The 17,525-nt window shown below is 44.1% G+C and overlaps 1 protein-coding gene across 5 annotated transcripts in view; it reads right to left on the bottom strand.

The window, feature by feature from the left end:
* Nucleotides 1–17,525, bottom strand: part of PPP3CA (protein phosphatase 3 catalytic subunit alpha) — a 302,955-nt gene that overhangs the window by 23,921 nt on the left and 261,509 nt on the right. For 3 of the 5 annotated variants that reach the window (XM_073639032.1, XM_073639045.1, XM_073639059.1), the window contains exon 11: nucleotides 3,623–3,649. The exons of the other annotated variants lie outside the window; for them this stretch is intronic. In XM_073639032.1, the coding sequence (XP_073495133.1) occupies nucleotides 3,623–3,649 (27 nt within the window). The remainder of the gene's footprint in view (nucleotides 1–3,622; nucleotides 3,650–17,525) is intronic. 5 annotated transcript variants of the gene reach the window in all.

The following is a 17,525-nucleotide window of genomic DNA, read 5'->3' on the forward strand; positions in this document are numbered from 1 at the left end:
TTTGTTGCGTTTTTTTTGACCACCCATTACTTCCTATGGGTGAAAAAACGCTGCAAATATGCAGCAAAAAAGCAGGTGCGTTTTCTGCTGCAAAAATGCCGAAAGAAGTGACATGGTCTATTTTCCAAAATATGCAAGCAAGGCAGAAAATTCGCAGCAAACAAAAAGCAATGTGTGAACAGAGAATTCTGGTTTCTCATTCACTTTGCTGATACTGCAAGACGCAGCTGAAAAATTGCATAAAAATCTGCTGCAAAATAGGCAGAAAAACACAACGTGTGTGAACATAGCCTAAAGTGTAACCAATGCTTTAACTTTTATTTCATAAATCAATACTACGCAGGAAAATAAGAACCTTTGCAACATATCTTATCAGAGAAATCTGATTCTTTCTCTGATCTTTCATTTTCCAAATTCTCGGGTAAAATGTGTGTTCAATGAAGACAGACCTTACCATTACTGAGATAGAAGATGACAATTGCTACTGATAAGATTCTATGTGGAGGGGCTCTCCTCCCCGCCCCCCTTCCTCTCTGCATAGAATTGCCTCAGTAGCAATAATCATCTCCCAGCTCAGTAATGGGAAAGTCTGTCTTCACTGAATACAGATTTTACTTGAGAATTTTGAAAATGAAATATGAGTACTGGGGGAGAAAGAAGCAGTTTGGGCAAGCCCACAGCCTATTCAAAGTGCTATACCATTGTGTACATAATGTAAAGTACTAATTCTAATTATGCATTTATGTCACTTCCAGTCAGCAGATTTTTTTTTTGTTTTGTTTTTAGGTAATCTGAGAACACATGATGTAGGGGCAGAGTCCCAGATTCTAGTGATGTGTCCCTTAATACGCTGTGTGTTGCGGTTTCAATAAAAGCAGTTTTTTTTTTTTTAACAGCAGGAGATTATCACTACATGCCATGTAATCCTCCTGCACAGTAACAGTATGCTTCCTCACTGGCTCTGAAGAGAAGTGTCTTGGGCCAACAAGAGAGCGCACTGTCAGTGTGCATTGTAAGGAAATGACGTAATGAGCCGGAAAAAACAAAACCAGCCCCGCAAGAAAAAAGTGTTTCGGGGCAGGGCTGGTTTCTGCTTTTCCAGCTCACTGGATTCTCTCCTTACAACGTGCACTCTCTGGCTGGCTCATCACTTCTCATTTGAGCTGGTGAGGGAGCGCACAGTCACTGAGCATTGAAAATAACATCGCACAATGGCAAGGAAGCTTGCACTGAGCATACATTGGAATTGACAACCGACACATGCTCAGTAGGGCTGGGACTAGCCCATCTCCTGAAAAAGACGTCACCAACGACGCTTTGTTTCAGGTTGAGGACAGAGAATGCGTCAGTGACCGCAGCATCAGCCCCTGATGTCTCATTTGAGTATCCCAGCATGTCATCAAACTAGAAGTAGATAAAAAAAATAAAGCAGTTAGAAAGGGAACAGTGGGGAATTTTTAATTAAAGTACCGTATTTTTCGGACCATAAGACGCACTTTTTTCCTCCAAAATTTTGGAGGAAAATGGGGGGTGCGTCATATGGTCCGAATGTTGGGGGAGGTATATTTATTTATGGTGTGGGGGGGAGCGGTATCGGTGGAGGAGCGGGGAACAGGAGGCAGCAGCCACCTACTGCAGCCTACACTGTCCCCGCTGCTAAAGAAAATGAATATTCACTGCTCCCCACGCCCATAGGGCATGGGGAGCACTGAATATTTATGCTCCTTAATAGAGGTATACAGTGTAGCCACGCTGTGGCTGCTGTTGCTGACGGCTATCTCCTCTGCCCGCTGTTAAAGGGCATGAATATTCAACCTCTCTCCACGCCCATGGGCGTGGGGAGGGGGTGAATATTTATGCCCTTTAATGAGCGGGCACAGGAGATAGCCGGCAGCAGCCGCAGTGCGGCTCCGCTGTGTGCCGGCTATGAAGGAGAAAGAAGTCACTGCTCCCTGCGCACACAGACCCGGCGTGGGGAGCAGTGACTTCCGGCAGCTGATCTCTCCTTGTGAGCCGCGCATGGCAGTGCCGTCATGCGCGGCTCACATGGAGAGATCAGTGCAGGCAGACCAGATACAGCACTGGAGGAGAGAGAAGAGAGGCGAGTAGCAGTGTTTATTTTTTTTTAATGTGCAGCCTGATAGGGATTAGGGGGACCATGCATACCAGGACAGGGATTAGGGGTCCCATGCATACCAGGACAGGAATTAGGGGTGCCAAGCATACCAGGACAGGGATGAGGGGTGCCGTGCATATTAGGACAGGGATTAGGGGTGCCAAGCATACCAGGACAGGGATGAGGGGTGCCATGCATACCAGGATAGGGATGATGGGTGCCATGCATACCAGGACAGGGATTAGGGGTGCCATGCATACCAGGACAGGGATGAGGGGTGCCATGCATACCAGGATAGGGATGATGGGTGCCATGCATACCAGGATAGGGATTAGGGGTGCCAAGCATACCAGGACAGGGATGAGGGGTGCCATGCATACCAGGACAGGGATGAGGGGTGCCATGCATACCAGGACAGGGATGAGGGGTGCCATGCATACCAGGACAGGGATGAGGGGTGCCATGCATATCAGGATAGGTATGAGGGGTGCCATGCATACCAGGATAAGGATGAGGGGTGCCTTGCATACCAGGATGTAGGGATGCCAGACATACCAGGATGGGGATGGGGAAAACATATAAAAAAAAGGGGGGCGGAATATATACCAGGATGGGGGATATTGTCAGAATTGGGGGACATTACCCCTATACCAGTGTCAGCAGAAGACCCCCTCCCCCTTAAAAGTGCATCATGACCACATTTTTTGCTTACATTTTTATTTTTTTATTTTCCTCCTCTAAAACCTAGGTGCGTCTTATAGTCCGAAAAATACGGTATATTAGAAAGCCGATTAGATTATTATATTAAATAAACAGATATTTAGGAATAAAACCAATGTTAGTTTCAAACCACCCCTTTAAAGCATGTGAAAATGCACACAGTTGTGATCTAGCTTTAAATTGTTCAGGTCTGACTTAAGTGCATGCAAAAATATAATCTGATCACCAGATCCCAACTCAAAACAACTCGAATAATAAAGCCACTATTACATTAACAACATTTGACAATGCAAAACTGAGTCACATTTCCCACACTTCATATTTTTCTAATCCTGGACAATCCCTTCAGCACAAAACTGAGAATGTCACAAACTAAAAAGGAAGCTTAACATTTTTAATGGTAAAGCAAATCTCTAGCACTGAAGCTAAAAAAACAATTATTACAGAATTCTAAAATATATTAAAGACAAAAAAAAGTAATCATATTAACTGCCTATAAATGACTATAGACATAGGTGCGAAATAAATAAATTAACAAAAACGGTAGTTGTATATCATTGGAAAATAACCTGGTATATGAGCTTTGGGCTTTGATAGTGAAACAATGTAATAAGTTGTCGACCAAGGTAAATAAATAAAATTAGACCTGAAATAAAGCCAAAGCAATTCTTACTGTATTAGGAGCTGGGTTTGATATGATTTCTCAACATGCCTAGGTTACAAAGTATAAAAGCAATAATCTGAAGCATGTGCCCACACACTGTCCACTCTGCAACCACATAATACCTTTTTTCTGTGCATAAATAAGATGGTCTTCTTATGAAAATCCAGAGGCAAATATATAAAGAACAAATAAAGTTTGAAGGATGGAAAAGAAAAGGGAGAGTGTGAAAAAAAACTACTAAAATGAAAGGTGTCTGTAAAATAAAGCAAAGAAACATTAGAGGGAAAAAAGAAAACAAACAAACAATGAAGCTCTGAGAAGTGACTGAGCAAACACAAATGGTGAGAGGGTTAGGTGATGAAAATCTATGGACATGCCACAATGAAGAAGTGATGAAAGTCTATAAAATAAGTTGTTCTCAGTCTGAAGTCAATAAGTCACTAGCTGGTAAATAAGCTGTGCATTCTTGCATTAACCATGTCAGTAAGCAGACCACATTCCTTAAAGGGAATCTGTCATGTGATATTTTAGCAGGATACTAATAGTATCCTGAAATAGGGCTTGGGCAGCCATTTCAGAACCTGTAACATTTATTGCTGCGCAAGATTTTTACTGTCACTGACATCGGCGCAGAGGGATGGGAGGGAATATGGTCAGTGATAGTAAAAATCTTGCACATACGCGATGCCTCCCTAGGTCTGCGCATGTGGGATATTCCTATAGGGTCATTTACTATCACTGACGTCGGCACAGACAGGTGGGTGGGATTATGGGCATGGGGAGCAGTGCATATTCATTTTGGATGTACATATGCTCAGCGTTGGACTGGAGTGCCTTGGGCCCACCGGAGAAAATCATTCCTGGGGCGCACTATATAGCTACATAGAAATAAGCCCACTAATTGTGTAGTAAAATGTGCTAATATTGTGGTGTAACATAAAAACACAATGGTTCACATTTATCAAAAATGGCGCAATTTGAGCCAAATCTTGTGTACTCACTTCAATTACATTATTCCATATTTATCATATTTCGTCCCTAATGATAAATTTGGTGCAAATTATTTAAGCACAACATTTTAAGCATGGTTGCACACTTCTCGAGGTTAAAAAAGAGCTGGCATCCAGTGTGTCAAATGTTGCATAGTTATATCATATTGTACAAATTGCAACTTTTTATGCATGTAAAAAAGGTTTTAATATAAATGCATTTGTTCCGTGCCTTTTTTAAGACAGCCAGTGCCGATAAGGGCGCTCCTCTCCCCATACACATACATAAAATCAATTCAAAACATTAATCCCTTGGCAGAGATGAACATACACTACAAGTACGTCCACAGCAGGGTCCGCATGTGTGGAGTTGGCTCAGTAGCGGAGCCCGCTTCACAAGCAACACACAACGGGCATGTGCCTGTATGGTTACCATGCAGCTGGGCGTCCCCATCTTGATACTCCTGTGAAATCCAGGATTAGGCTGGATTCATATGAGATCATTATTTCCACTATATACTGCAATACTGTTACTGTTCTATTAAAATATACATAACAAGCAGGGATTTAATGATCGCAGTCATTTAGGGTGCAACCAGGACCAGACCCATGCTTGAGCGTGAGCTGCTAACACCAGTTTCATCTGGAAGTGCATCCTCTGACGCACATTCTGCTGAAATGTATTGTAACGCAGAGACCCGCCGGCTCCCTGAACTTCAATACACGCTGCCGGCCAATCAGAGGCTGGCAGCAGATGTCAGCTTGCCAATGATGGGTTGCACATGGCAGTGACGTCGTGCGCTGCCTTTAACGGCCTGCAAAAGTCAGCTCCCGGCTGGGGGAACATTATACCAGGATGGTGGACATTTTATCAGGATAAGAGGACATTATGCCAGGATGGAGGACATTATATCGGAGGACATTATATAGGCAAGAAAGTGAAAGAATTGGGAGCGCAGGTGGTCTTCTCATCCATCCTCCCAGTGGATGGCCATGGAACAATGAGGTGGAATAAGATTCTACAGGTGAACAACTGGCTACGTCGATGGTGCCGTCAACAAGGATTTGGATTTCTGGATCACGGAATGAATTACCTATACGATGGACTACTTGCTAGAGATGGGGTGCACCTTACGAAGACTGGAAAACATGTATTTGGAAGTCGCCTTGCTACACTCATCAGAAGAGCTTTAAACTAGAACAATGTGGGAAGGGAAGCAAAAGGCCAGAAAAAGCCATACAGCTGACAAATACTATTGAGATCTCTGCTACTGGAAGTGGAAAGGAAGAACAAAGACAAAACAATTTAAATAATAAAAATATGGGAGGAAGAGAAACCAAATCACAAACTAAAATGTTTTTATACAAATGCACAAAGCATGGGCAACAAACAAGGAGAATTGGAACTACTAATGCAGGAAAAGGAATATGATGTCATTGGAATCACTGAAACTTGGTGGGACGATACACATGATTGGAATAAAAGGCTAAAAGGATACAACTTATTTGCAAGAAACAGACTTGATAAACGAGGAGGAGGTGTTGCATTGTATGTTAGAAAAGCGTATATCTGCACAGAGATAGAAGCTTCAGAGACTGGGAGTTCTGTGGAAACTGTTTGGGTAAGAATACAAGGAGAGAACAACGGAAAGGACACCATTGTAGGCATTTACTACAGGCCACCTGGGCAAGCTGAAGATATGGATGAACTCTTTATGCATCAAATGACCAAGTTCTCCAAAAAATATGACGTAGTGGTCATGGGAGATTTCAACTATCCAGACATTTGTTGGGAATCTCTCTCAAGTAAAACTAACAGGTCAAGCAAATTCTTATCCTCTCTTGCTGACAACTTTATCTTCCAAAAGGTAGGGGAGAAAACAAGGGGATCTGCTACTTTGGATCTAATCCTTATAAACAGGGAGGAAATGGTTGAGGAGGTAAAGGTGGCTGGGACCCTAGGAGGCAGTGATCATGCTATTATAGAATTTTGGATAACTAGAGGAGGAAGACATGTGAAGACTCAAACTTCAAGGTTAGATTTTAGAAAGGCAGATTTTAAGAGACTCAGAAAGAGAATAGGAGGGATCCAATGGCTGAATGTCCTTAAGGACAAAAATGTCCAGGAAGGATGGGAAATTTTTAAAAATGAGATTCTCAAAGCACAATCGTTAACAATCCCGAAAAGTAGGAAGAATGGGAAGCATTTAAGGAAACCAGGATGGATGAACACAGAACTTAAACACATGCTAAAAAGAAAGAAAGAAATGTTTATTAAATGGAAAGAGGGAGGCATATCTAAAGAAGATTATAATGCAGTCTGCAGATCCTGTAGGGCATGTATCAGGTTAGCTAAAGCGGACAATGAATTAAGGCTTGCAAGAGATGTCAAAAGCAATAAAAAAGGATTTTGGGGGTATGTCAAAAGTAAAAGAAAAGTCAAAGATGCTATAGGATTTTTACAGGATGAAAATGGAGAAATGGTAAGAGAGGATGTTGAGAAGGCCAAACTTTTTAATTCCTATTTTGCATCTGTTTTCTCTCAGAAAGAAAATGTAACATCAACTGATCTTCACTGTCCTTTTAAAGGAATAGAGGAATCCAAGTTATCTGTAAACAGAAAGATTGTGAGGGAATATTTAGCTAACATAAATGAGTTCAAGTCTCCAGGTCCAGATGAATTACACCCCAGAGTACTGAAGGAGATCGTAGAAGAAATTTTAGAACCACTCTCCATAATCTTTGAAAATTCTTGGAGAACAGGAGAAGTCCCAGAAGACTGGAGAAGAGCAAATGTTATTCCTATCTTCAAAAAGGGGAAGAAGGTGGACCCAGGGAACTATAGGCCGGTGAGTCTGACTTCTATACCAGGAAAGATCTTTGAACAAATTATTAAACAACATGTATGTAAGTACATGGATAAGAATAAAGTGATTAACCAGAGTCAGCATGGGTTTGTAACTAACAAGTCATGTCAGACTAACTTAATTTCCTTCTATGACAGAATCACTGACTGGGTGGATCAGGGAAATGCTGTAGATATAGTATATCTTGACTTCAGCAAAGCATTTGACAAAGTATCTCACACCATCCTTATTGAAAAAATGACCAAGTATGCAATGGACCAGGCAACTGTTAGGTGGATTCATAACTGGCTTAGTGATCGGACTCAAAGGGTGGTTGTAAATGGCTTCACATCCAGCTGGATGAATGTCTCAAGTGGGGTACCACAGGGCTCCGTCCTGGGACCTGTATTGTTCAACATCTTTATCAATGATTTAGATGAAGGAATTGAGGGTAAACTGATTAAATTTGCTGATGACACAAAGCTAGGAGGGATAGCTAATACTAGAGAAGAGAGAGAGAGGATTCAAAAAGACCTAAATAAACTGGAGCAGTGGGCAGCAACCAACAGAATGGTTTTTAACAGGGAAAAATGCAAAGTACTACATCTGGGCAATAAAAATGAAAAAAGCATATACAGAATGGGAGGAATAGAGCTAAGCAACAGTACATGTGAAAAAGACTTAGGTATACTAATAGATCATAGACTGAACATGAGTCAACAGTGTGATGCAGCAGCAAAAAAGGCAAATACAATTCTGGGATGTATTAACAGAAGCATACAGTCTAGATCACGTGAAGTCATTATCGGTCTTTACTCCTCTTTGGTCAGACCTCATCTGGAATACTGTGTACAGTTTTGGGCACCACATTTTAAAAAAGACATAGACAAACTGGAGCAAGTTCAGAGAAGAGCGACCAGAATGGTGACTGGTCTGCAAACCATGTCCTATGAGGAACGGTTGCAGGATTTGGGAATTTTTAGCTTGCAAAAAAGAAGACAGAGGAGACTTAATAGCTGTCTACAAATATGTCAAGGGCTGTCACATTGTAGAAGGATCATCTTTATTCTCATTTGCACAAGGAAAGACTAGAAGCAATGGGATGAAACTAAATGGGAGGAGACACAGATTAGATATTAGAAAAAACTTTTTGACAGTTAGGGTGATAAATGAGTGGAACAGGCTGCCACGAGAGGTGGTGAGTTCCCCTTCAATGGATGTCTTCAAACAGAGGCTGGACAGACATCTGTCTGAGATGATCTAGTGAATCCTGCTTTGAGCAGGGGGTTGGACCAGATGACCCAGGAGGTCCCTTCCAACTCTACCATTCTATGATTCTATGATATCAGGATGGGTGACATTATATCAGGAAGAGGGACATTATACCAGGATGGAGGACATTATATCAGGATGAGGGACATTATACCAGGATGGAGGACATTATGCCAGGATGGAGGACATTATATCAGGATGGGTGACATTATATCAGGATGAGGGACATTATACCAGGACGGCGGACATTATACCAGGACGGCGGACATTATACCAGGATGGCGGACATTATACCAGGATGGGGGACATTATATCAGGATGGGGGACATTATATCAGGATGGGGGACATTATATCAGGATGGGGGACATTATATCAGGATGGGGGACATTATATCAGGATGGGGGACATTATACCAGGATGGGGGACATTATACCATGATGGCGGACATTATATCAGGATGGCAGACATTATGTTAGGATGGGTGAAATTATAACAGGATGGTGGACAGTATATCAGGATGGCGAACATTATATCAGGATGGGTGACATTATACCAGGATGGGTGACATTATACCATGATGGCAGACATTCTATCAGGATGGCGGACATTATATCAGGATGGCGGACATTATATCAGGATGGCAGACATTATGTTAGGATGGGTGAAATTATAACAGGATGGTGGACATTATATCAGGATGGCGAACATTATATCAGGATGGGTGACATTATACCAGGATGGGTGACATTATACCAGGATGGGTGACATTATACCATGATGGCAGACATTATATCAGGATGGCGGACATTATATCAGGATGGCGGAGATTATATCAGGATGGCGGACATTATATCAGGATGGCGGACATTATATCAGGATGGCGGACATTATACCAGGATGGGTGACATTATTCCATGATGGCGGACATTATATCAGGATGGCGAACATTATATCAGGATGGGGGACGTTATACCAGGATGGCGGACATTATACCAGGATGGCGGACATTATACCAGGATGGCGGACATTATATCAGGATGGCGGACATTATATCAGGATGGCGGACATTATACCAGGATGGGGGACATTATACCATGATGGCGGACATTATACCAGGATGGGTGACATTATACCAGGATGGGTGACATTATACCAGGATGGTGGACATTATATCAGGATGGCGAACATTATATCAGGATGGGTGACGTTATACCAGGATGGGTGACATTATACCAGGATGGGTGACATTATACCAGGATGGGTGACATTATACCATGATGGCGGACATTATATCAGGATGGCGGACATTATATCAGGATGGCGGACATTATATCAGGATGGCGGACATTATATCAGGATGGCGGACATTATATCAGGATGGGGGACATTATACCATGATGGCGGACATTATACCAGGATGGGTGACATTATACCAGGATGGCGGACATTATACCAGGATGGCGGACATTATACCAGGATGGCGGACATTATATCAGGATGGGAACATTATATCAGCATGGGTGACATTATACCAGGGTGGTGGACATTATACTAGGATGGTGGACATTATACCAGGATGGGGGACATTATACCAGGATGGGGGACATTATACTAGGATGGATGATATTATACCAGGATGAAGGACATTATACCAGTATCTCGGACATTTTATCAGGATGGGTGATATTATACCAGGATGGAGGACATTATATAATGAATGGAGGGCATTATATCAGGATGAAGGACATTATATTAGGATGGGGGATAACATACCAGGCTGGGGACATTATATTAGGATTGGGACAATATACCACGGGTGATACAGGGGGGGCTCAGTCAGGGGTGATACAGGGGGGGGCTCAGTCAGGGGTGATACAGGGGAGGTTCAGTCAGGGGTGATACAGGGGAGGCTCAGTCAGGGGTGATACAGGGGAGGTTCAGTAAGGGGTGAAACAAAAAAAATGAGGGAAATCCTCCCTTAATGACTGAGCCCTCTCACCCTCTATCACCAATGAGTAAAGCCCCCCTATGACACTCACTGTTTGTGTTGGCAGGGGCTCACTTATTTATGGGTGATAATCCTGCTCAGCTACATATATCTAACCTTGTGCTTCTTACTGTCAGCCTGTGACACTGTGGGGGAGGAGCACTGTTACTCAGCACAGCATGGCTCATTACCTTAGCTCTGCGGTCAGTGCGGGGGAGAGGCCACAAACAAAACTAACACTGATTGGCTGTGCTTCCACCAATCATTGTTAGACTTACCGACAGCAGCACCGCTGTCCCTGGTTGTTCCAGGTGCGGTATCGCAGTGACAAGGATCCAGCATTATTGATCAGCGTTCTGTCAGTACAAGAAGTGAGCTGCTGTCTGACTGCAGCAGAAGAGATTCAATGACCCATGCACTATGCCGGGATGTCTAATGCTGGGAGAAGTGGTGAATAGTAATCAGTAGCACTAACACGTGTGAGCTGCCGGGCTGCAGCATGTCATGTGCTAGTGCCACTGAGTACTGCTGACTGCTCCTCCAATCATTAGACATCCCGGGAGACCAGAGCATGGGTCACTGAATCTCTCCAGCTGCAGACTGCAGCTCACTTCATACTGACCAGAACACTGATCAATTCTGCCGGATCCTGAACACTGCGATACAGCACCTGGAACAACTAAGGAGAGTGTTGCTGCAATCAGCGAATCTCTCTTCTGCAGCTCATGTGTACTGAATGGAACACTGTTCCGATCAGCCAGCATCTTATCCTCTGGTCCCCTGGTGGGCCAGTCCAACCCTATATATATATATATATATATATATATATATATATATATATATATATATATACATACATACATACACTGCTCAAAAAAATAAAGGGAACACTTAAACAACAAAATATAACTCCAAGTAAATCAAACTTCTGTGAAATCAAACTGTCCACTTAGGAAGCAACACTGATTGACAATCAATTTGACATGCTGTTGTGCAAATGGAATAGACAATAGATGGAAATTATTGGCAATTATCAAGACACCCTCAACAAAGGAGAGGTTCTGCTGGTGGGGACCACAGACCACATCTCAGTACCAATGCTTTCTGGCTGATGTTTTGGTCAATTTTGAATGTTGGTTGTGCTTTCACACTCGTGGTAGCTTGAGACGGACTCTACAACCCACAGAAGTTGCTCAGGTAGTGCAGCTCATCCAGGATGGCACATCAATGCGAGCTGCGGCAAGAAGGTTTGCTGTGTCTGTCAGCGTAGTGTCCAGAGGCTGGAAGCGCTACTAGGAGACAGGCCAGTACACCAGGAGACGTGGGGGGGCGGTAGGAGGGCAACAACCCAGCAGCAGTAAAGCTACCTCCGCCTTTGTGCAAGGAAGAACAGGAGGAGCACTGCCAGAGCCCTGCAAAATGACCTCCAGCAGGCCACAAATGTGCATGTTTCTGCACAAGTGGTTAGAAACCGACTCCATGAAGGTAGTATGAGGGCCCGACATCCACAGATGGGGGCTGTGCTCACAGCCCAACACCGTGCAGGACACTTGGCGTTTGCCACAGAACACGAGGATTGGCAAAGTCTCCACTGGCGCCCTGTGCTCTTCACAGATGAAAGCAGGTTCACACTGAGCACATGTGACAGACGTGACAGAGTCTGGAGACGCCATGGAGAGCGATCTGCTGCCTGCAACATCCTTCAGCATGAACGGTTTGGCAGTGGGTCAGTAATGGTGTGGGGTGGCATTTCTTTGGAGGGCCGCACAGCCCTCCATGTGCTCGCCAGAGGTAGCCTGACTGCCATTAGGTACCGAGATGAGATCCTCAGACCCCTTGTGAGACCATATGCTGGTGCGGTTGGCCCTGGGTTCCTCCTAATGCAGGTCAATGCCAGACCTCATGTGGCTGGAGTGTGTCAGCATTTCCTGCAAGATGAAGGCATTGAAACTATGGACTGGCCCGCCTGTTCCCCAGACCTGAATCCGATTGAGCAAATCTGGGACATCATGTCTCGCTCCATCCACCAACGTCACGTTGCACCACAGACTTTCCAGGAGTTGGCAGATGCTTTAGTCCAGGTCTGGGAGCAGATCCCACAGGAGACCATCCGCAACCTCATCAGGAGCATGCCCAGGCATTGTAGGGAGGTCATACAGGCCCGTGGAGGCCACACACAATACTGAGCCTCATTTTCACTTGTTTTAAGGACATTACATCAAAGTTGTATCAGCCTGTAGTGTGTTTTTCCACTTTAATTTTGGGGGTGACTCCAAATCCAGGCCTCCATTGGTTAATAAATTTGATTTCCATTGATGATTTTTGTGTGATTTTGTTGTCAGCACATTCAACTTTGTACGGAACAAAGTATTCAATGAGCATATTTTATTCATTCAGATCTAGGATGTGTTATTTGAGTGTTCCCTTTATTTTTTTGAGCAGTGTAAATATATATATATATATATATATATATATATATATATATATATATATATATATATATATATATATCTAGAATCGTCTTATCCAGTCTGTCTGTCTGTCTGTCTTTCTGTCTGTCTGTCCAGGAAATCCCGCGTCGCTGATTGGTCCGGCCGCGGCCAATCAGCGACGCGGGATTTCAGAAAAAGATGGTGGCCGTTAGCGGCTCATCTGCCGGACGGAGGTCAGCGGCGATGCAGCAGGGAGATGACCGGCGCTAGCCGCTCATCTCCCCGCTGCTGGCAGCACAAGTACCCCGACAGGCGGCGCCGCTCACCTCCATGCGGCTAACGTTGGGAGATCAGCGGCTTGGCCCGCTGATCTCCGGAGGGCAAGTGTGAACGGAGGACCGGGGAGCGGCGCCGACGGTCGGCATGCTTCTTCTGCGAGTAGCCGCTCATCTCCCGGCTTCTCGCAGCAGAAGTAGCCGCACAGGCAGCGCCGTTCCCCGGTCCTCACTAATACGACGCTGATTGGTCGCGGTCGAAGCCCGCGACCAATCAGCGATATGGGCGGAAAATTTAAACGCCGCTCTGCTGATTGGTCGCCAGCCGCGACCAATCAGCAGTATTGGCGCCAAATTTATCGCGGTCAGCGATTTTGGTGCCAAATTTAAACACCGCTCTGCTGATTGGTCGCGGCTGGCAACCGCGACCAATCAGCGAGATTGGCGCCAAATTTCAACAACGCTCTGCTGATTGGTCGCGGCCACAGGCCGACCGCGACCAATCAGCGATTTTGGCGCCAAATTTAAACACCGCTCTGCTGATTAGGCCCGGTCGGCCGCATACATATTCTAGAATACCCGATGCGTTAGAATCGGGCCACCATCTAGTATATATATACAGTACAGACCAAAAATTTGGACACACCTTCTCATTTAAAGATTTTTCTGTATTTTATTGACTATGAAAATTGTAAATTCTCACTGAAGGCATCAGAACTATGAATTAACAAATGTGGAATTATATACTTAACAAAAAAGCGTGAAACAACTGGAAATATGTCTTATATTCTAGGTTCTTCAAAGTAGCCACCTTTTGCTTTGATGACTGCTTTGCACACTTTTGGCATTCTCTTGATGAGCTTCAAGAGGCAGTCACCGGAAATGGTCTTCCAACAATCTTGAAGGAGTTCCTAGATATGCTTAGCACTTGTTGGCCCTTTTGCCTTCACTCTGCGGTCCAGCTCACCCCAAACCATCTCGATTGGGTTCAGGTCTGGTGACTGTGGAGGCCAGGTCATCTGGCGTAGCACCCCATCACTCTCCTTCTTTGTCAAATAGCCCTTACACAGCCTGGAGGTGTGTTTGGGGTCATTGTCCTGTTGAAAAATAAATGATGGTCCAACTAAACGCAAACCGGATGGAATAGCATGCAGCTGCAAGATGCTGTGGTAGCCATGCTGGTTCAGTATGTCTTCAATTTTGAATAAATCCCCAACAGTGTCACCAGCAAAGCACCCCCACACCATCACACCTCCTCCTCCATGCTTCACGGTGGGAACCAGGCATGTAGAGTCCATCCGTTCACCTTTTCTGCGTCGCACAAACACAAGGTGGTTGGAACCAAAGATCTCAAATTTGGACTCATCAGACCAAAGCACAGATTTCCACTGGTCTAAAGTTCAATCCTTGTGTTCTTTAGCCCAAACAAGTCTCTTCTGCTTGTTGCCCGTCCTTAGCAATGGTTTCCTAGCAGCTATATTACCATGAAGGCCTGCTGCACAAAGTCTCCTCTTAACAGTTGTTGTAGAGATGTGTCTGCTGCTAGAACTCTGTGTGGCATTGACCTGGTGTCTAATCTGAGCTGCTGTTAACCTGCGATTTCTGAGGCTGGTGACTCGGATAAACTTATCCTCAGAAGCAGAGGTGACTCTTGGTCTTCCTTTCCTGGGGCGGTCCTCATGTGAGCCAGTTTCTTTGTAGCGCTTGATGGTTTTTGCAACTGCACTTAGGGACACTTTCAAAGTTTGCCCAATTTTTCGCACTGACTGACCTTCATTTCTTAAAGTAATGATGGCCGCTCGTTTTTCTTTACTTAGCTGCTTTTTTCTTGCCATAATACAAATTCTAACAGTCTATTCAGTAGGACAATCAGCTGTGTATAGACCAGACTTCTGCACAGCACAACTGATGGTCCCAACCCCATTTATAAGGCAAGAAATCCCACTAATTAAACCTGACAGGGCACACCTGTGAAGTGAAAACCATTTCCGGTGACTACCTCTTGAAGCTCATTAAGAGAATGCCAAGAGTGTGCAAAGCAGTCATCAAAGCAAAAGGTGGCTACTTTGAAGAACCTAGAATATAAGACATATTTTCAGTTGTTTCACAGTTTTTTGTTAAGTATATAATTCCACACGTGTTAATTCATAGTTTTGTTGCCTTCAGTGTGAATGTACAATTTTCATAGTCTTGAAAATACAGAAAAATCTTTAAATGAGAAGGTGTGTCCAAACTTTTGGTCTGTACTGTATGTGTGTCCCTATAGTTATAGTTTTGGATGATTACTATTGTGCCTTCATTGTCTGCACCGTAACATCCAAATAAACTGTTCACAAAATCAAAGTATGTCATTGGGTTAAACAGGTAGTTTGGTTGACATCACAAAGCACATAAACATCATAGACCTCATGTGACATCACAATTGGTATAGAATGTACAAAGTGTAACACCTGAGCCATCTTGTTTCATTAGAGCCTGACAGCTTGAAGGAAACAAGTCCAGGTAGGGAACTCTTCACTTATGACCTCACTCATACATTGTATAGATGGGGGGTTAGTAGTGGGATTCAGAACTGCATCATTAACCTGAAAATCTCAGCAAATATCACTGGATCATGTGTCCTGTGCTGTGATTGTTATAATGATTCTATGATTTAAAAAATGTCATTGACCAGATTCCAAGGAAAATCTGCAGGTTGGTGTGCTTTAGTAAGGCAATGTGAGCCTGGCCTAACAGGGGTTACCAATCTGGACAACCCCTTCCCTAAATGAGGACTTGCTGGTCGATTAACTGATCATCTGTCAGTGGTCTTGGAGACCCTCAGCAATCGGCTGTTTTTGCCCTCTATAACACCCATGTGCTCTAATAAAAGCATATAGAAAGGGGTGGGTCAGTTGAGACCACTCCATTTGGCATCATTTTTGGGTAGCTCTGCCATTAATGTTGTCAAAACTTAGTGTTTTCATAATATAAATAAAATTGCAGACTGCTCCAGTTCTCCATTCTCAGCTCTTGGTCTTGTTGGATCAGGGGGGACCTGGAACTGACGTTTTATCATGATCAGGAATTGCAGTATGGCGTCCTGTATTCTCCTTTATTTCATAGAGCATTAGGTGATGCAGATTAGAATAAAAGGGTGGAAATGTTCAGGTTATAACGTGCGTCAAGACTCAATTAAAAATGAGGCTGGTGGATATTTGCAGGCTGTGATTTTGTTTTATTAATTCAATTCTTCCTTGATGTGGTAAACTTGATACATAACACAGCAGTGGCAGTTATTATGACATCACAGGGGACATGACATCATAGATATCACATGACACCACAATTGGTACAGAATGTATAAAGTTCTAATCCTGAACCATCTTGTGTCCCAGAGGCAGCGGCTTGAGGAAGACAAGTCCAGGTAGGCAGCTCTTCACTTAACACTAAGGCCCCATTCACACCTTGTGTAGCTGTGGGGTGTTTGTGCTGAAGGTTAGAACTGCACCATTTACCCCTAAAAAATCTCAGCAAACATCTGAGTGACGTGTTCTCTCTTGTGTATCAGGATGACTCCTTAAATAAGACCTATCATTGAATCCTCTTTTTTTTGTAATGATAGGTGTTATGTCTCATCTAGTTCAGATGAGCAGCAGTAATGAAGCACGGACAGATGACGGTGGCGCAGCAGGATGGCCGGGCAGAAACAACGGAGAACGTAGTGGCTTGACCAGAACTGGAACCACAGGGTATCATGAGCAGAATTGAAGAAACGGCAACTGGCGTAATGGAGTTACAGACTCTGATCAGACTTTGATCAGAGTAGCATCAGTTTTTCTCGGACGTGGAGATGAGAAAAAAAAGGTTTCTCACCTTCTCCCTTTTGTCAGTCGGTGAAAATCGGACCACACTCAGATGTCATCAAAGCGCGGTCCAATTTTTTCACGGACCCATAAACTTGCATTTTCATTACCATATTTTGTGGACTATAAGACGCACCGGACCATAAGACACACCCCAAATTTTGAGGTGGAAAATAATTTTTTTAAATGACATGATGGTGCCTCTTATAGTCCGTTTAATGGTAGGTTACTGGGGGAGGGGCGGCGGTGGTAGAGCGGGGTCACAGGAGGCAGGGCCGCTGCTTCAGGGGGCCGGCGGCGGCAGGAGTGGGGCGATGCTGCGGGCCCAGGGCTCTCATAAGATGTCGGCGCCGGTGAGCAGAGTCCCCTTTCCTATTG

The sequence above is a fragment of the Phyllobates terribilis genome, unplaced genomic scaffold (genome assembly GCF_046119375.1).
Source record: "Phyllobates terribilis strain yellow unplaced genomic scaffold, ASM4611937v1 Scaffold_1__5_contigs__length_1240528914, whole genome shotgun sequence".
Lineage (NCBI taxonomy): Eukaryota > Metazoa > Chordata > Amphibia > Anura > Dendrobatidae > Phyllobates > Phyllobates terribilis.